Source organism: Petaurus breviceps, unplaced genomic scaffold (genome assembly GCF_028583685.1).
Source record: "Petaurus breviceps papuanus isolate PSGF00001 unplaced genomic scaffold, PetGlider_PUasm1.0 177, whole genome shotgun sequence".
In the NCBI taxonomy this organism is placed as follows: Eukaryota; Metazoa; Chordata; class Mammalia; order Diprotodontia; family Petauridae; genus Petaurus; species Petaurus breviceps.
This window is the reverse complement of record NW_027185776.1, coordinates 3,827,079-3,848,182: the sequence shown is the minus strand read 5'-3', so window position 1 is coordinate 3,848,182 and position 21,104 is coordinate 3,827,079. Positions and strand designations below refer to the sequence as shown.

General features: G+C 40.4%; 1 protein-coding gene across 6 annotated transcripts in view; it reads right to left on the bottom strand.

Annotated features, from left to right (window-relative positions):
• The window catches only part of ASB2 (ankyrin repeat and SOCS box containing 2), a 97,404-nt gene that overhangs the window by 61,638 nt on the left and 14,662 nt on the right, over nt 1-21,104 (bottom strand). For 2 of the 6 annotated variants that reach the window (XM_069086019.1, XM_069086014.1), the window contains exons 2-3: nt 15,365-15,537; nt 3,881-4,130 (exon numbers count right to left, since the gene is read on the bottom strand). In XM_069086019.1, coding sequence (XP_068942120.1) covers nt 3,881-4,119 — 239 coding nt within the window. In that variant the 5' untranslated portion in view covers nt 4,120-4,130; nt 15,365-15,537. Of the gene's footprint in view, nt 1-3,880; nt 4,131-15,364; nt 15,538-15,668; nt 15,993-21,104 lie in introns of those variants that run through there. The other 4 variants (XM_069086016.1, XM_069086017.1, XM_069086018.1 and 1 more) reach the window with 4 other exon arrangements.

Genomic DNA, 21,104 nt, shown 5'->3' with positions numbered 1-21,104 from the left:
ATAGCCATATGAAGAGTTCCAGTCTAGGTTAATACTCTGAGGTGCATGTTGCTTTGACCCTAAGTGAAGAATGATCTCCTGGGCTGAAAATTTAAAAAAATAATCTAAAACCTATGACTCTGCTGCTAATGTTTGGAGAGCAAGGAGGAAGGGAGGAAACAACCATCAGTTGTGTGGTTTTTTTTTGCCAGGCAGTATGTGAAGTGCTTTACACTCATTTGATCCTCATAACAATCCTGGGAGGCAGGTGCTATTTTATACCCATTTTACAGTTGAGGGAACTGAGGCAAACAAAAGTCAAGTGCCTTACCCAGGGTTACATAGTTAGTAAGAATCTGAGGCTGGATTTGAACTCATGTCTTCCTGATTCCATGTCTAGCACTATACTGTCCCATCTAAGGGCTGGGCAAGGAAAGAAATGGTAACATCTCAGGGTGTTAAATTTTCTATCAGAGAGTATGGTTTTGAATTCTGCCTCTACCACTTATTTTACTTGATTCACTGGGACAAATCTCTTCCTCCCTCTGAACCTCCATTTCCTTCTCTATTGAATGAAGGAGTTGGGCCAGAATATCAGGGCTTTTTTATCCTGGACTCCAAGGGGTGTGAGGAGAGATTTCAGTAGGTCTATTAAGTTGAATGGGAAAAAATTACATCATTATTTGTATTAATCTCTAATGCAAGGTATTTTTTTTAATCTTTTCAATATCATGGAATACCTTTGATAGTCTGATAAAGCCCCTGGAACCCTTCTCAGCATAATGTTTTTAAAAACATAAAATAAAAGATTATAAACAAAGTCAAAGTTTGTAGTTTACAAATGACAAATTTACAAATGACAAATTACAAAGATGTAATTTTCCCATCCATATTCATGGATCCTCTTGAAATTGATTTGTGAACCCCAGATTAGGAATGCCTGCTCTATTTGAAATGTAGTATTTCCTTCATTTAAAAATATGATTTAGACAAAGAGGACCATAGGTTTCCTCAAACTGCCTGAGGCATCTAAGACACATACATTAAAAAAAGTTTAAGTGCCCCTGGACTAGTAGATTTTTAGTCTCTTCTAGCTCTTAATCTCATGAATATTACCTTTATGTCTAAAAGCACAGCATATTTAAATAGTCTGTCTCCTTATTTTTTATATTTGGACCCAACCACTTGGCTTTTGATTCCTCCTCACTCTCTCACCTTTCTTCCAGCTGATCCCATACCTGACCTTTGGCCTCGATGGAGTGGGAGGTGTGGATCACCTATCATTTCAGTAACTGAAGCAATTTTACCTTCCTCCAGTTTAGCTTGACCATAAAGACAGATATTTGTAAACCCAAATACTTAATTATTCCTGAAGCGTCCACCTTGTAATAAAAATGAGTTACCCAGATAACCAATTAATATTATTATATCTTCACAGAACCTGATGCTTATTTCCAGCAGGGACCAGGTTGCTGCTGAACAAGGAGAGAAGAGGATGGTGAAACTAGGTAACTTTGTGAGGACTCTTGTCAGGTTTCCCAGAGTACAGCTTAATTTGTTTTATTTGTAAGTGGTGTCAATGCACAAAATCTCAAACACACACACACATACATATGGATATATTCACATACATACGAGTGTATACATTGGGTGCATGTGTGGGTTTGGGTGTGGGTGTGTGAGAGAGTCAGAGACAGAGAGAGAAGAGAAAAGAACATGAGATTGTGGCTTCAGTCATGAACACATGGTTTCAATTGCTATCTCTGATTCATATTGATTTTGTGACCCTGGGCAAATCACTTAAATTCTTAGTGACCCAAACAGTTTTCTAAAACTGTATGTTTAAAAGAAGGTGCCAATTTGTATTGGGAAAATAAATTTTTCACTGAGAGCTCCCTATGCCAGTGAAATGAAAGTTCTAATTATATGTGTGTGTGATTATATTGTTCATTTGTTTCAGAAGTCTTGTCCGACTCTTCATGACCCCATTTGGGGTTTTCTTGGCAAAAATACTAGAATGGTTTGCCATTTCCTTTTCCAGATCATTTTACAGATGAGGAAACTAAGACAAAAAGAGTTAAGTGACTTGCCTAGGGTCACACATCTAGTAAGTGTCTAAGGCCGGATTTGAAATTCAGGAAGATGAGACTTCCTGACTCCAGATCTGGCACTCTATCCACTGTGTGAACTAATTGCCTGTGATTTTATATAAATTTTATATATGTACACACATATACACATTACACTGTATGTATAAGACTATGCATAATAGTATATATTGTATGCATATATAATATATACAAATATGATGTATCTATGTAATGTGTACACACATAAATATAGCCATATATGACACATATACAGCATGTCCCCAAAATCTTAGTGTTTTTTTAAACTATTAAAGTAAAAAATTTGTGTTCGATATTTTTATTGAGAAAAGGACCTCCCTTTATGCTGTTAAAACTTAACCATGCTCTGAATCTTTTGGGACAACCTGTTTAAGAATATATTGGCATCACATATAGAAAGAGAAGAAAGAAAGAAAAAGAAAGAAAGAGAGAAAGGAAGAGAGAGAGAAAGGAAAAAGAGAAAGACAGAAAGAAAGAGAGAGAAAGAAAGAAAGAAAGAAAGAAAGAAAGAAAGAAAGAAAGAAAGAAAGAAAGAAAGAAAGAAAGAAAGAAAGAAAGAGAGAGAGAGAGAGAGAGAGAGAGAGAGAGAAAGGAAGGAAGGAAGGAAGGAAGGAAGGAAGGAAGGAAGGAAGGAAGGAAGGAAGGAAGAAAATTTCTTTTATTTAGGGAAGACTCAGTCTGTAAATTCCCTCTACCAACTCAGAACAGCAGCACATGTGTAACTATATTTCATTCAATTTAATTAAACAAAGTTTTATTTTAAATGCCTATGTATCAGCCATGTTAAGTGCTATATAAATATATATATATATTCACATATATCCATATACATACATATATACAAACATATACACACAGAGAGACCAAAAAGAAAATGGAAAAGAAACAGTTACATTCTATGTTATTGTCTTAGAGAGTCATTTGGGTTACTGAAAAGTTGCAAGACTTGCTCAAGTTCACACAACTAATATGTTCAAGAAGCAGATCTTGAACACAGTCCTTGAACTCAGTACAATGTATACATCTTGACATCAGAGAAGGCTCTGATTTGCTTTTGGTATTCCCAAGGCCTAAATAGTGACTTACATGTAGAAGAAATTAAATAAATGTTTGTTGAGTGGAATTTAAATGTAAAATGGTCATTATAATACCACCATAGGGTTGTCATAAGAATCGTATACCTTAAAGGGCTATAGAAATTTGTTAGACATATGTTCCTGACTCCATGGCTAGCCCTCTCCCCATTGCATCAGTCAGTCTCTCATATCTAAAGTTAAAGTACCCAAAAGCATTCTGAAAATAAATGTCAATTCTTTCCTGGATTAGCCAGTATTTTGGACTGTCCACACCACTCACCCCACCACCACCACCATTTACATCTATAATTGAGAACTAGCCATATAGAATAATTCACATCTCTACAAACACTTTACAAGCACCTTCTCCAAAACAACCCCGTAGAATAAGCAATGTAAGTCTTATCCCCATCTTACGAATGAAGAAACTGAGGCTCTGAAAAAGTATATCATTTGCCATGGTTATATAACTCATAAATGTTAGAGCCTGGATTCAACCTGGGCCTCAATGTCAAATCCAGCAGATTTTCCACCACCTCATATTTCCTCCCTTTGCTTGGCCAAACTCTTGGCTGGCAAGGCAGGGTTCTGTTGTTTAGCTATCCTCTCCCCTCCTTTCACCCTTCCAACTACCCCCAAGTCCTCATTCCCACCCAACCCCATCCGTCACACTCACACAAGTTTCCATTCACTTACCTGGTCCATGGGTAAAAATGGGCAGGTGGCCTGTTGGAGCAATTGGCCGCAGCTGTTTCTCTCGCTGCTGTCCGAGCTTTCTGACAGCTCTGGGCAGCTGGCTGCCCAGGGGAGCTGTCAGTCAGGCTCTGCTCGATGGCCATTTGGATAAGCTCATCCTCACTCATACTGCTATACAGACTGTACTCTTCATGCCCGATAGTTCTCTGGGCACTCGGTGTAGTGATCTCCATGGCCATCCTCCCCCGGTCTGTTATCATAGAGTAAGAAGAGAGAGTTCAATGAGGGGGTAAAGAAAATGAAACTCTGAAGAGCTTTGTGGAAAATAAAAGTATCCTAATCGCTAGAGTAGTTTCTGTGGAACCCTTGCGAGAATTAGCTAAAAGGCAATATTTCAACTAGAGGAAAAAATAGCTTTTCAACTAAAATTAAAAAAAAAAAAGGACTGATCTCATTCTATATACAGGAGCCTGTACTAGGTTCTAAAGAGGATATGGGAATATGTAAGAAACAGCTCAAACCTCAAGATTGTCACAGTATAGAAGGATGGACAATACATAGATAACCACAGAATTGTGTGTTTTAGTAGAAAATGAAGGAAAGTGGGTACTAGAGGCAGCTAGGTGATGGAGAGGACAGAGAGCACTGGACCTGGAGTCAGAATATATGAGTTCAAATCCAACATTAGACACTATGTGACCTTAGGAAAGTCATCTAAGGTCTTTTTGCCTCAGTTTTCTTATCTATAAAATGGGGGTGATGACAATAGTCCTTACTTCCCAGAGTAGTTGTAAAGATTAAATGAGATAATATTTGTAAAATGCCTGGTACATAGTACATAAATGCTAATTATTATTATTACTATTATACTGAATGCAAATCTGAATCTAACATTTATTAGCTGTGTGTTACTTTATACTCCTTGGGCTTCATTTTCATCTGGGAAATGGGGATAATAATTATACTTGAGCTACCCTACCTTAGAGGATTGTTAAGAGTAAATCATTTGTAAACCTTAAAGGACCATAAAAAATGTAAGTTAGATGTTATTATTGAGACAAAGTGCTTCCCCTTAAGGATATTGCAGTCTACAGGCAGGCATGGGACATGAACAAAGATAGCTACAGAGGGGGAATTTGATATAATAATATGCAAGACCTTGAATGGTAACATCTCAACCTTTCAGAGCTAAAAGGGATCAGGTCTCCCCCATCTTTTAATAAAAAAACTGCCCCTTGACCGTGGCATCCCCTCCAGCTATCAGCCTGTGCTTTTCCTCCCTTTCACAGTCAAATTCCCAGAAAAGACACATGCTGTTATTATGTCCACATTCTCACCTCCTACTCACTTCTCAGCCCCTTGAAATCTGATTTGTGGCCCTGCCACTTGGCTGAAACTTCTCTTTCCAAGGTTATTAACCAATTCTTAACTGCAAAAGCCAGTGGCCTTTTCCTCCGGCTTCATTCTTCTTGACCTTTCTTCAGGTTTTGATCACTTGCTCCTCTGGGATACTTTCTTCCCTTGTTTCCCATGATACCGCTTTCTCCTGGTTCTCCTTCTATCTGACCACCTCCTATGATTTCTTTACTAAATCATCGTCCATCTCCCACCCTCCAACTGTTTGTGTTCTCCAACCCCCCTCTAAGGTTCTTCACTTGATATATTTTCTCTCTTAATGATCTCATCAGCTCCTATGGGTTCACCTACCACATCTATGCACATAATTGTAAAATCTAGATATTTAGCCCAGATCTCTCTCATAAGCCCCAGTTCAACATTATCAACTGCCTGCTGAACGTTACCTGTATGAAGTATTGCAGCCAAGTGAACTTTCAGGCTAGCAAGACCTAGGTTCAAATCCAGGCAAGTCACTTAACTGGGGCCTTGGTTTCCTGTTATGTAAAATGAAGGAGTTGGATTTCATGTCCTCCAAGGTCCCTTCTAGACCTAACTGTATAATCCAATGACCTCACGTTCAATATATCCAAAACAGAATTCATTACCCCCATCTCCAGCCAAAGGAATTAGGGCTAGTGCTAGAGTAAAATCTGCCCCTCCTCCAAAATTCTCTCTCTGCTGAGGCAGTGACCATCCTTTCAGTCACTCAAGTATGTAATTTCAAAGTCATTCCTGATTCATCACTCTCTCTCATTCTTTACTGCCTTGTCTTGTCAGTTCTACTTCCACAACATTTACCTCTCACCAGGCAGCTGGTGGTGGCAGTGAGTGCTGGGCCTGAAGTCAGAAACAGAGGCATTCAAAGGCTTCCTCAGACAATGACCCTGTGCAAAGCATTTACTCTGTGCCTCAGTTTCCTTAACTATAAAAATTAAAAACAGTACCTACCTCACAAAGTGGTTGTGAGAATAAATTGTAAAGCATTTAGCACAGTACCTAAAATATAAGGGGTTCTATTAAAATCCTTATTCCCTTCCCTTTCTCCAACTACCTTCCACCACACCAAACCTGGACTATTGCAATGGCCTCCTGAATGTTCAACCTGCTGCCATTCTCTCTCTTTCCAATCTATCCTCCACATTGGTCCTCAAAGAATTAGATATATGTCATTCCCTTGCTCAGGAAACTTCCATGGCTCCCTATTGTATCTGAAAAAATACAGTCATTTCAAGCCTTTGACAGTTTAGCTCCAGCTTCCCTTTATAGACATTTCACATGAATCTGCTTCATGTATTCTAAGTTCCAGACAAAGAGGCCTCTTTGTTATTCCCTGAACTTTGAATTTAATCTATCACTTTCATGCTGTCCCCCATGCCTATAGTATACTTCCCTTTCAGCTTAACCTGTTAGAATCCTTACCCTTCTTCATGGTTTCACTCAGGTGCCACCTCCTACAGAAAGCTTTCATTGATTTCTCTCCTGCCCTTTTCTCAAATTATCTTGCACTTGCTTATACTCTAATTGTAAATGGTGTATCTCCTAGTAGAATGTAAGTTCCTTAAGAGAAGGGACTCCACAAGGTGTCAGTTTTAAGCCCTTAAAATTACAGCACTAGTTTATAGGATAACCTGTTTTACATTTTTGAGGGGGTGAGGAGCTGTATCACCAGTATCCAGCACAGTCTTTCACCTAGGTGCTTGATAAATGCTTATTGAATGGAATTAGCTCATCTAGTCCACACTTCTTACATTATAAGAGAAGTTAAATGACTTGCCCAAGGTCGCAAAGGTGGCAATTGTAAGGAATCCTGGGCTCAAATCTAGTCCTAACACATTAGATGCCTGGAAGAGTTTCTCAAATCTTCTGTTTTCTCATCCATAAAATAGGGATAGTAATAATTGTACCAGCACTTTGAAAATATTAAGGTACTATTAAAAAGTGCAATAAGTATTGTACAATACAAGAGAATATCACAGGGTTATATGTCCCAAAGGTTTCAAACTGCTCCAAGACTTTTGGGACACCCTATATAATGCAACAATCAATGGACAAGATACTGGAGTGGTTCAACATTTCCTTTTCTAGCTCATTTTACAGATGAGGATACTGAGGCAAACAGGCTTAAGTGACTTGCCTAGGGTCACATAACTAGTAAATGTCTGAACTTTCATTAAATACCTATTATGTGCTAGACACTGCACATTGAAGATACGAAGTAAAAAATGAACTAATTTCTGCCCTCAAAGAGCTTTTTTTCTGTGGTATATACAGAATATATACAATATAATTAAATCCAAGATAATAAGGGAGGAAGATACTGAAAGTAGAGAGGATCAGCAAAGGCTCTTTGGAGAAGGTGATACTTGAAGCATTCACCTTGAAGGCATTGACCTAAAAGGTAGAGGTGAAAAGAGAAGTACCTTCCAGGTCTGCAGAATGAGCAATGCAAAGGTTTAAGAGAGGAGATGGAATATGTGTGAAAACCAGAGAGAAGGTAAATTTAGCTGGATTCTAAAGTATGACAAAGAGAGAAAAGAACCTTAAGAGAAAACGGAAGGAGAAAGAGATTCTTTCTGTCCAGGAGCATCAGAGGAAGCCCCATGGAAGGCTGAAAGGGAAGACTTCTAATTTGAGATAGAGCATGTAGAGTGAGCACAGGAGGAAAACAGAATCTGAGTCTTCTCATTTAACTGGAGCATAGGACACATGAATGGGAATAGTGAAAGATAAAGATGAAAGGTAGCTTTATTAGGAAAGTTAGGCTTTATTTCACATCCATTTATTCCTTGATTTAACACATGCTCATTGAGTGTCTACTATGTGCAAGGAGCTTCAGTAGATACTGGGTACCTAGGAAGGGGAGAGGGGAGCAGGGGGCATGGAATGAATATAAAGACACAGAAGTGGTTCTGACCCCAAGGAATATCCAGGTTAGGGGAGAGAGGGAGGGAGAGAGGGAAGAAGGGAAGGAGAGGTGGGGAGAGCAAGAGAGACAGAGAAAAAGAGACAGACAGTGACAGAGAGAAAGAGAAAAAGAGACAGTGACAGAAAAGAGAGAGAGAGAGAGAGAGAGAGAGAGAGAGAGAGAATACTGATGTCTTATCTCAAGTTAATATGGGATAATGTGGTTGGTGCAGTGGACAGAGTGCTGGGGTCAGGAAGATGAGTCTTCTTGAGTTCAAATCTGACCTTTACTAACAGGCTGATTTAATCCAGTTTGCCTCAGTTTCCTCATCTGTAAAATGAGCCAAAGAAAGAAATGGCAAATCACTCCAGTATCTTTGCCAAGATATCTCCAAATAGGGTCATGAACAGTCAGGCATGACTTAACCACAACACCACCACCACAGCTAATCCATAGCAGAGCTGAGATTTACATTCAGTTTCTCTAGTGGTATTTCAACTACACCACAGTGGAAGAGTTTAGATTTTGATGGATGAAGGGAGGATGGGAGGGAACATTCTGAAAGAGTGAAAGGCTTTATGAACATCAATTTCAGAAGCCTCTGTTAGGGTTGAGTAGGAGGTGAAGTACTTTGCCTTTATTCAACTCAAGAATAAGACAAGTGAAGTACTTACCTTTATTCAATTCAAGAATGGGGAAGAAAGTAAGTATTTATTAAGTACGTACTATGGGCCAGGAAATGTGCTAAGTACTTTTTACCAAAATCATCTTATTTCATCCTCAAAAAAACCTGGGAGGTAGGTGTTATTATTACCATTTACAGTTGAGGAAGCTAAGGCATACAAAAATGAAATGCTTTGCCCAGAGTCACATAGCTAGTAAGTGCTTGGGGATGAATTTGAGCTAAAGTCTTTCTCCTTTCAGGTCCAGAACTTTATTTATGGTGCTACCAGATTACCTGGTATATATGAGTCACCAATTTTATACCCATTTCTGGACTAAGGACTGCAGAAGTATAATTGTACTATAACATCTCACATTTCTATATTACAGTAGCTCTCGTAAGACGATATAAAGGGTTTTGGAAGATTTTCTCATTTTTCTTGGCTCAAAGTCTCCACTAAGGAAACCAGAGGCATATGAAGGTTACCCTCTAGTACACTGAAAACCAGTACCCACATAAAAGCACAAGGTTCACAATATTAGAGGTTTCCTAAAGGAAGGAAATCAAAATATGAATCCTAGAATATATAATCATGCATCCCAAAGGTGTGTGCAACCGACATTTATGTGGCACCCAGTTTAAAAAGTGAGATCATTTTATATACACACAGAGATACATATATTTTATATATTTATATATCCAAATACACACACATTCATTCACCTACATACATATTATATTTTGCTGTTGTCGTGTAGTCATTTTTCAGTAGTGTCTGACTCTTCATGACCTCATCTGGGGTTTTCTTGGCAAAGATACTAGAGTAGTATGCTGTTTGTTTCCTTCTCTCATGTTACAGATGAGGAAACTGAGGCAAACAAGGTTAAGCGACTTGCCAGGGTCACACAGTTACTCAGTGTCTGAGGTCGTATTTGAACTCAGGAAGACTCATCTTCCTGACTCTAGGCTTAGCACTCTATCCCCTGTGCCCACCTACCTGACATATATTGCAGACGTACATATACACATACACACATATTATATATAGCATATATCACATATATACATACATATGTATGCATGTACATAATCTAATTTGTATAATTTTATATGTGTATATATATATATGTGTGTGTGTGTGTATGTGTACACCTACACACATCTCATAAATATGAATAAAATCTCATTTTGATCTCACCTCAGCCTTACAATGTAGGTCCTGCAGGTATTATCGCCTCCAGTCATAGACGCTTCAAACCCTCTTAGTCCATGAATGCCCATCCTCATTCCATCCCTCCTTCTGCTGTTTTTCTACCTTCCAAACAGATCTCTCTAAATGCCATGCCTAAGACATTTAGGTATGAACTCCCTAGGCCAATCAAGCCTCACTTCCATCCTGAGCATTCTCTACTTTGCAGCCACATTCCTCCTTGTCCCCCCCTTGCTTTCCACATCTTGCTCTAAGAACTGTAATCAAGTTAATACCACCATTGGTTCTGGAAAGGGCATACCAATGGACTGCCTTATTATTCTACTCATTCTCCTAGTGAATTCCCAGACCAAAGCATCCGTCCCTGGCTGCCACTAGCTCAACAGCACAGGGATACAGTGGATAGAGGGCTAGGCTTAGAGTGAGAAAGACTTGAGTTCAGATTCTTCTTCAGACACTTACTGAAGGACCCTGGGTAAGTTAACTTCTGTGGCTAGAGAAGGAAATGGCAAACCATTCCAATGTCTTTACCAAGAAAACCCTAAATGGGGTCATGAAAAGTCAGATACAACTAAAACAACTAAGCACAACTACCTCAGTTTCCTCATCTATAAAATGGGGATAATAATGGTACCTACCTCAGAGTTTTTGTAAGGATCAAATGACATATTTGTAAAGTGCTTTGCAAATCATAAAGTACTTTATAAATTCTCTCTGTTATTAATTTTTTCCTATTAGAATGTAAGTTATTTGGGGATAGGAGCTTTCTCACTGTTGTATCTCTATTTCCAGTGCTCAGCACAGTACTTGGCATACAGCAAAAAAGACTAATAAATGCTTTTTTATTCTTTCATTAATGTGGAAACTGAGGCTCAGAGACTTAAAGGACTTACACAAGGCCACATAGCTAGTACGTGGCAGAATCAACCCTCTTATGCATTTTTAATGTCTTTTAAAAGGCAAAACATAGACTCATGAAAACAAAATGTTACTTGGTGGCTGAGCCAGCACCAGGAATTTCTCTGGATACTAAAGTACTGGTCCTTTAGCCTCACCGAAAGATGTTTTCCTTCCTTCTTTTTCTCTTCTCTTTCCTCCATAGTTTAAGCCTTATTTATTCTGTGACCGGCCCTGTTCTCAGTACTGTAGACACACATGTCAAAACATAAGACTTAATCTCCTCTCTCAATAAGCTTAAAGTTTAACTGGGGAAATGAACTGTACACATGAGAGAAAAAAAATCAGAAAACAAAGGAATTGATTTTGAAAAGAACTTACAAACAGACCTAGAGAATAGGAGACAGTATTTTTAAAAGGTAGACCTCCCATCTTTACTCCTCATAGGTCCTCTCATCTATTCTCCCTGTCTCTAACCAAACACACGCACAAATATAAGTCACCAGCCTGATCTCTGAATTTTGTAATGGCTATAATTATTGTAAAGATTCGGTAATGTAAGCTTTAGTCTTGGCCCACTTCTCCCTAGTCACCCAAGAAATAGATCTCCAACAGAGGAGGAAACTATCACAACCCCCACCAGCAACCCACACATACACCCCATGGTCAATCCCACAGTTTCCAGGGCATTAGTTACTATGCCTTGGAGTGGTTATGGTGACACCATATTCTAAATATCTAAATGGGAAAATTAGAGTCACAGAATGTTAGAGGTTGAAGATACCTTACCATATAGAATGTTACCATTGGAAGGGACAGTTGAATATAGAATATTAGAGATGAGGGATAACTTTTTTTTTTTTGCTTTTTGGAGGGGGAAAGACAGGGCTATTGAGAATTGGGGTTAAGTGACTAGCCCAAGGTCACACGGCTAGTATGTCAAGTTTCTGAGGCCAGATTTGAACTCAGGTCCTCCTGACTCCAGGGCCAGTGCTCTATTCACTGCACCACCTAGCCACCGAAGAGGGATAACTTTGAACGATAGAACGCTGCATCTAGGAGAGATTTTAGATATCATTTGTCAAATTTTTTCATTTTTACAGATAAAAAACAGAGAGACGGCTTGACTTGCTTAAGGTCACAGAGCTTGTTGGGAATAGTTAAAATTTTAATTCAGCACTTGGTGGTTTGCCCAAACACATAGAAGAATTCTTGGCAAAGGTGAACAAAGATGCTAAATCAATAGATTCAGAAATAAATCTTAGAGATCATAGGACCATACAGGCCCAAGAGATCTTAGAAGTGATCAAGTCTAATCTCATTTTGCAGGTGAAGAAAGCAAGAATCAAAAAAGTGCATTGTCCAGAGTTACACAAATAGTAAGTTGTGGAAGAAAAGACTGAACTCAGGTCATCTGGCCTCAGATAGAAATAATATAGAATTTGGAGTCAGAGTGTCAAAAATGGACAACCAGATGACCCAGTGGATAGAGTATCAGACCTGGATTGAACTAGATGACCCAGTGGACAGAGTATCAGACCTAGATTGAGGAAGACATCTTCCTGAGAGCAAATCTGGCCTCAGATACTAACTAGCTGTGTGACCCTGGGCAAGTCACTTAACCCTGCTTGCCTTAGTTTTCTCATCTGTGAAATGATCTGGAAAAGAAAATGGCAAACCACTTCAGTACCTTTGTCAAGAAAACCCCAAATGGAGTCAACTGAAATGACTGAACAACAACAGTGTTAAAAGGTCCAGATGACCTGGACTTGAGTCACAATGCTGCCCCTAGCAATTTGTGACCTTAGACAAATCAATTGTTTTGGCTTTCAGTTTACCTGAAAAATTGAGACAATAGTTGTAGAGGATCTTAAAAGTCACTCTAAATCTTCCCCCAGCCTTCCCGTACCCCGCAAACACTAGCTGTCTAGCTGAGCCTCTCCATGGAGTCTCTCCCCAGGGTCCCCTGATCTCACAGCTGTTCTACCCTAGGGCAGCAGGGGAAAAAAATGTATCAACAGACTCCATGGTGAAAGTGACCCTGTAGAAGAATGGATTGTGATGAATAATGAATATTTCCCAAGTAAACACACCAAGACTTTTCTATACATAATAATACCCCAGGGAGACTACAGAGGGAGAAATTGTATTTTAAGGGGAAAAAAAATACTGGCCCAGATGGGATGAGGTTTATATGGAAGGCCTGACTAAACACGGCCACGGACTTGTGATGGGAGAGGGGAAGAGTGGTGTCATGGGGCTTGGGGGGCCTTGGCTCCCTCCAAATTGAGCAGCCTATCCTGCAGCTGCTCTTCCCATATCATCTCCTCATGGAACAGTCTGCCTTCCCTCCCTCTCTGCACCCTGGGAGAGAAATGTCCCGTTGCCAGTGGGCAGCACTTAACGTAATGGGCTGGTTTTTTGGCACAGAATGGTAACTACAAAAGAGAACTCCATTAAGTTCATGGGAAAGTGTAGTTTCTCTAACCCTCTTAAAGTGCTGGCCATATGGACCCAGCCTTTCAGTGCCCATACTGGCCCTTTCGGCTTCCTCTGTCTCTGTCTCCCTTCACCACCTGCTCATGGTGACAGGGTCAATCTTACTCCTTGGCTGAATCTAGTCTATAGGGAGAGAATTTCAGGGGCAACAGGACTCCATACCCCTCCTCCCTCAAAAAACTTCTGCAAACTGATTGCTGGTGTCTGCAATTTCGCACCACCAGAGACTAATTAATGATGTTGTTGTTCAGTTGGGTCCAACTCTTCATGACCCTGTACAGGGCTTCCTTGGCAAAGACACTGGATAGATCCAAAGATACTGAAGAGGTATGCCATTTCCTTCTCCAGTGTATTAAGCAAACAGAAATTAAGTGATGTGCCCAAGGTCACACAGCCAGTGAGTGTCTGAGGTCTAATTTGAACTCAGGTCTTCCTGTCCCAGGCCCAGAGTTCTATCCACCGAACCACCTAGTTGCCTCCTAACTAATTCCTTTAGACTAATTTTCAAACATAAATGCTTTTTCCTAATTGAAGATGTTTAGGGAGAGGGAGTAAGTATTGGCCTGGTGTTCCGGTCCTTGGCTGTGCTAGTGGAGACACAAGTACATTTCACTGCTTAACAACTCGAGATGTGACATGTAACAAAAGGGGTCTGACAAGGTAGTGGGTTTCCTTTAAGCAGAGGTGTCTGCTACAGTCTGGGTAAGAGGTATCAGACACACGGCCTAATCCCCCCACAAAACTTATGAGTACTCCCAGTGAGGAAATTCCCTCTACCAATGCAGATTAGCACCTAAATTCTGTTGTTATTTGTCCTTCATTTTCAAAGAAAACTAATGATATTATCGAATGACATCTTGACTTGTGCATGAATTGAATTTGTGACTACACAGTAGTCAGCCTCATTCACATTTCCCATCATTCCCCACAGGCCAGTGGCAAGACAAAAGTCAGGACCACTGGCAATCGTGGATCACTCTAAGTTTCAGAGGAGGTGCTGACCTTCCTTGTTAGATGGTTTTTCCTAACTTGGGAGAGCCCTATACTGTAGAACTCAGAGGTCCAATCCCTTTCCCTTACATTTTTAACTAGAATTGAAATGAAAGCAGGCTTAAGAATGACCAGAGATGTTAAGCCAGGATGCATGAGAAGTGGATCTTGAACCCACTGGGCCTTACTGACATGGAGGCTAGCTCTATATTCACTATACCAGTGACCTCTTCCTTTCAAGATGCCCAAATAAAAAGGCACAGTAGTCACTAGAAACCTCTTTCTTGGGATGTCTGGTCTCCCCCTAAATTTGAGATGATAATAGATAGGAGGAATGGACTGTATTTATAAAAGAGGGGGGGAAGCTAAAGAGGGGGAAAGAATACCATTTAAAGTCACTTACAAGTTAATAAGGCGGGGTGGAGGGAACCAAACAAACAGACCCCCCTTTTTTTTTTTCAAGATCCTTCTCACATTAAGATGAGTTATCCAGGGCTAATCCTAGGATTGAGACTCCCTGCCAGCGGGATTGTGTCCAAAGACTGTCATATTTACAGGCTGGCAGCAGGGTTGGAAGATTTTATGTGAGGTTTTTTTTATTTTTTTTTTCCCCTCACATGAATGCACTCATTGGATTTAGAGCTGGAGGAGACCTTACAGATCATCTCTTCCAACCTCCTCATTTTAGAAAGGAGGAAACTGAGTCACAGAGAAGGACAGTTGACTGAGGTTAGCAGAATTGAAACTCAAACCCAGATCCTCTGACTCTCGCTCACAAAGCTCTGTGAGGATAGAGACACATGAGATTTCCCCTGAGGAAACCTACTCATTTTCAGGGATGAGGAAGGAAAATAAGTAGCCAACCAAGCCAGGAAAATCTGCCTAGTGCAGTGGTCCGCAGTTCATGGGAATTTTCCTGACCTCATTTGTAGAGCGAGATGGCGGTGCCCCATACCTCAGTCACACTGAGGCTCAACAAGCCTGCACAGGAAGCAGAGAGAAGCCTCCAGCGAGAGGGCTGAATGTGAAAGCGAGTCAGTCTCTCTTGGAACCCTTCCAGGACGGTTTGTTTAGCACAGCACTGGAGGGCCTATCTGGAAGAGAGCGTTGTAGAGAAGCAAGAGTGAAATATCTAATTTAAGGACAACATTCTCAAGAAGCCCTGGGAGGGGGAGGGAATTCAGTCCGAGAAATAATAATAACTTACATTTATATAAGCACTTACCTCACAAGGTAGGCAGGACAATCCTCATGTGACAAATGAAAAAAATTGGAACTCAGAGAGTTTGTGACTTGCATACAAAGTATGGAAGGGTGGACTTAGCATCTAAGAGCTGGTAGAGGCCTTAGAGGCTCTAATTCAACTTCCTCATTTAACAAATTAAGAAAAGGAGGCCCAGGGAGGCTGTGACTTTCCCAAGTCATAAAGGAAGAACTTGAACCCCGGTGTTATAACTCCAGACCCGGTGTTGTTACCATGCTGCCTCTCATAAACCCCAGGCTTGTCACAGGCAGGGATATTTAGCCACTCCATTGATGAGAATGTGAAGGCAAGTCTGTTGAAACTGAGGAAGTGGAAAGGGCACTGAGTCTGAATCAGAGGATCTAGGTTCAAATCCTACCTCTGTCCTTTGGTATCTGAGTTACCTTGGGCAAGTCATTCTATCTCTTTTGCCCTAGTTTCCTCATTTATCAAGTAAGGCTATTGGACAAGAGGCCCTCTAAAGCCCCTTCTAGTTCTAAGTCCATGATCTCATCCCCAAAACCATCATTCTTTTCACTAAACCAGGCTTCCCTCTTCTTCCCCTCTCCAAATTCCCAAATACCCAAATTAAAGATGAAGAAGGTAAGGGAACCTCCCCAAATTCCCAACTATTAAAGCTAAAGATGAAGAGGGTAAGGGAACACACACACACACACACACACACACACACACACTTCCCAACTACTCAAGCTATAGATGAAGAAGGAGTCAGTAAGGGAACCTCCCCAATTCCCACTACACATGCCAAAGATGAAGAAGGTAAGGGAACCTGTCCCCCACACACACACACACACACACACACACACACACACACACACACACACACACACACACACACACCACACAATTCCCAACTACCCAAAGCTAAAAATGAAGACAGAAAGAGAGAAAGGAGCCAAGGGGAGGATCATCACTTAGGCTAGGAAATGAGCAGGATTCTTTTGATAGAAGGTAAACTGAACTGGGAACCAAGAAATCCACTTCTAATCCCAGCTCTGCCATCCCTTCTACTTGCCCTGAATAAAACTGCTTCTCTGAGTTTAGGGTGCCTTTCCTGGAAGATTAAGAGATTGAACCAGATGATCTCCAATCTTCCTTCCAGCTTTGTTTGATATTCTGTGATCAAAGATTTCAGCTGCAAGCAACCTTGGAGATTATCCTGTCCACCACTCCCCCATACCTCCATCTTCATTTGACAAATGAGAAAACGGAGACCCAACAAGAGGAACTGATTTGCTCAGGGTCATATAGGTAGTGAGCAACAGAAGCAGGAATCTGTGGGCAATTAGATGGCACAATAGATAGAGTGCTAGGCCAGGAGTCAGGAAGACTTGAGTTCAAATCTAACTTCAGGCACTTACTAACTGGGTGTCCCTGGGCAAATCACTTAATCCTGTTTGCCTCAATTTCTCCTCTGTAAAATGAGCTGAAGAGGGAAATGGCAAAGAACTCTAGTATCTCTGCCAAGAAAACCCCAAATGGCAGTTACAAAGGGCCAACACAACTGAACAATGACAACAGAGGTGAGATTTGAATTCAGGTTCTCTGAGTCAAAATCCGTCCCTCTTTCCAAAGCAAAACACTTAATATTCCCCTTCTTTCTCCTTTTCTCTCTTTCTTTATTCCTACCCTCCCTTTACCCACCTTTCATAGTGATCGTCATTACAACACTGCTATAATTGTATACAATATTCCCCTGGTTGTGTGCTTTTCACTTTGCATTAGTTCATTTTAGTCTTCCCAGGTTTTTCTGAATCCACCCCCCTTATCCCCTTATTGCTTCTCATAGCACAATAGTATTCTATTCTATCTGTGGTATATGACCACAAATTTATTCAAGCATTCCCCCTACCTGATGGACATCCCCTTAATTTCCAATTCTTTGCCACTAGAAAGCAGAAACTCGTGAGGGCCTTCCTTTTTATAAAGTAAAGGTAAATTGGTCCATCTTTTGTCTCAATTCTTACCTGGTCATTAGTCATTAAATGGACATGGCCTCAAACAAACTGAGACCTGGGAAAGACTTAATTTTAAAAAGCCAGTGTCGCCCACTGAATCCTGGGCCACTGCCAGTCATCTTGAATTTTGTCTTGCTCCTTGATTTCGATGACTGGAGAAGAGAATGAAGCTGAGGTCTCTATGCAACTCTGCTTCACTTAAACCCAATTCACTGGCAAGTCAAGCATCACCCTGGTGAAGTCATTGGTCCTCTTCAAAGGATGAACAACAAATCTCCCCACTGTCCCCTTCCAGTAAAATGTGCTTTCACTGAGTCTGATCTTAGCTAAATTGATCTGATTAAAGTGAAAGACTAGCTTGTGAATGAATGACAGTTTTCATCTTAACGTTAAAAATGAACTTATATTAGATGGAAGAATGCATAAGTAGTTGGCCTCCAAAGTTTCTTCCTGTATTTAGTCAGCTCTGTACTATCTCCTTCTGCCTCAAACCCCACCTCCAACACTGGCCAGCAAGCCATAAATTTATTCTAGTAGGGAATAAAATCCTTTGTTGTAAACACTGTTTAGCAGCTCATAGCAGTTACCACCCACTCATCCACACCTTTGCAAAGAACTTTGTTTCCTACTGAGTTAAGCAAAAACAAAGTTATCTTCCTGGGGATGGAATACAACTAATTAATAGAGCATTCAAGGCCCTCCATAATCTGGCTACAGCCAGTTTCTTTTACTACCAATATTCTCCTTTACTACCTATTCCAACCTAACTGGGCCATTATTTATTCATTACTTATAGCTCCTTGTTTTCTGTGCCTAGATACTTCCAGCTCTAATAACAATAATAACTGGCATTTATATAGTATTTTAAGGTTTGCAAAATGCTTCATAAATATTACTTCATTTTATCCTCACAATAACCCTGGGAGATGGGTTTTATTTCCATTTTACAGATGAGGAAACTGAGGCAAAGGGTAAGTTATTTGCCCAGGGTCACACAGTAAGTATCTACAACTAGATTTGAACTCATCTCTTCCTGATTCTAAGGGGAAGGGCTCCATCCACTGTGCCACCTACCTGTCAAACTTTGTATGCTCCTTTGTTCTCATAAGTTCCTTTGCCTGGAAATTTACCACATCAGTCCCCTATCTCCACCTATGGAAATTCTGACCAGCTTTGGAATTTCACCTTGAATTCTATCTCTTCCAAGAAGCCTTTTCTGATTCAATTCAACTCAATAAATTTTTATGATATATCTAGTATATAAAAGGCACTAATTATAACAGGCGCTGAAGGACACTGATGATAAAAAATGAAATAGTCCCTTGGGACTATTTCTACTAGGGGGGGGCTTCTTGGCAAAAATACTAGAGTGGTTTGCCATTTCCTTCTCTAGCTTTTATCTTGCTTAGGAGATTGTAAATATCTCAAAGGCAAAGAAAATACCTTACTTATCTTTATATATCACTAAGCACCTTTCACAATGCTCAGCACATAGTAAGGACTCTAAATGAATGAATGAATTCAGAATAGGCAGCTAAGTGATTCAGTGGATAGAGTGCTAAGCTGGAATCAGGAAGACTTGAGTTCAAATCTGGCCTCGGACACTTACTAGCTGTGTGACCCTTGGCAAGTCATTTATCCCTGTTTGCCTCAGTTTCCTCATCTGTAAAATGAGCTGGAGAAGGAAATGGCAAACCACTCCAGTATCTCTGCCAAGCAAACCCCAAATGGGGTCACAAAGAATTGGGCACAACTGATCAACAACCTATACTAGGCACTACAATAGGTACAAATATGATATAAATATAAGGTCCCTGACTTTAAGTTATAGTGTTGTATATTAGAAAAAGTCCTAAAGTGGGAATCAGTTAAACTACCTTTTAATCTTCATTTAACATTTTACATCTAGCCTCGGTTTTCTCATCTTTAAAATGGAGTTTTTAAAATAACAATGTCCTTAACTTCTTTCCAGTTCAAAGAGCCTTCTTGGGGAGACAAGACAAAACTCAGGAAAGAACTCAAGAACATAAGCCATATACAGATCATAAAAGTTAAAATTGTTGAGAACTATTGCAGAATACACCAGAATCATGTAATTTAGAAAAGTGGAAAGGGGAATGAACCTCAATAGCCAGCTAGTCCAACCTATACCCAAAGAGAATTCCTGTTACAATATACCTGATAGTCATCCAACCAGAAAATGATCTTTTTATACATAGTAGTAAGGATGGAGTTGACTTCATCCTTATTATTATTATTGTTGTTGAGTCATTTTCAGTCATGTCCAACTCTTCGTGATCCCAAAAGGAGTTTTCTTGGCATAGATATTGGAGTGGTTTGACATTTCCTTCTCCAGCTCATTTTATAGATGAGGAAACTGAAGCAAACAAGGTAAAGTAACTTACCCGGCGTCACACAGCTAGTAAGGGTCTGAGACTAGATATGAACTCACAAATATCAGTTTTCCTAACTCTAGGTCCAGTAATCTATCCACTACACCAGCTAGCTACCCTTTATCCTCATGCAGGAACCTAGTTCCTAGCCAACAACTTATTTTACTGTGTATGTGTGGGGTGAATGGGGGAGTAGAGGAGACCGGAAAGGGAGAGAGCAAAGTGTTCACTGCCAAGGGAGGGCTAGGGTGAATGGGCATGAGCAAGAGGTAATGTGGTACAGCAGAAAAACTGCTCAACTTTAGTTAATGAGGTCAGTGTCTCTTATATGTGTGACACTGGGCAAGTCTCTCTCCATCTCAGCTTCTTCATCTATAAAATGAGAACATTGGGATATGTTCCCTTCCAATTCTAGATCTATAACCACATGGCTCTTCAGAGAAACCACAGGCCTCCAGACACCACTGGCATTATTGTCTTGTTAGGAGACGATTAGCTAAGGAAAAGATGGCACCTGGAGACAATTGTCAGGGTCTTTTCCCCTAAATAAAAAAAATTAACATCTCTCCCTTTGAGTTACCTCTGGCTCTGGAGGATTTGACTATCAATAGGGGGAAAGGGACCAAAAGCATATAGGGTATACACTTGTCTGAGAAAAGGTTGCTTCTGGGGAAGGAGCGAAGATCTGGGATGAGAACAAGGAAATTCGATGAGGGAGCTGTAGAGGAAAAGCTATAGATAGGAGAATGTCGATGGGGAGCTAGAAAAGGAAGGGCAAGCACATTCCCATCCCACCCCACCCAGAAGGGTTAATAATACAGGGAGAAGTGGTTAGTGCTAGCTTGCTCTGGAAGGTTGCAAAATGCCTTCACTAACATGGAAGTTTCATCCCTGAATGAAGCAGTGACTAACATGAACTAGTACACTCTTAAAAAACCATGCCCTGGACAGGCTGGCTATTTTCCAGTTGGTATAAAGTTTCTACAGTTGGGTAAAAGGGTGTGTGTGTGTGTGTGTGTGTGTGTGTGTGTGTGTGTGTGTGTGTG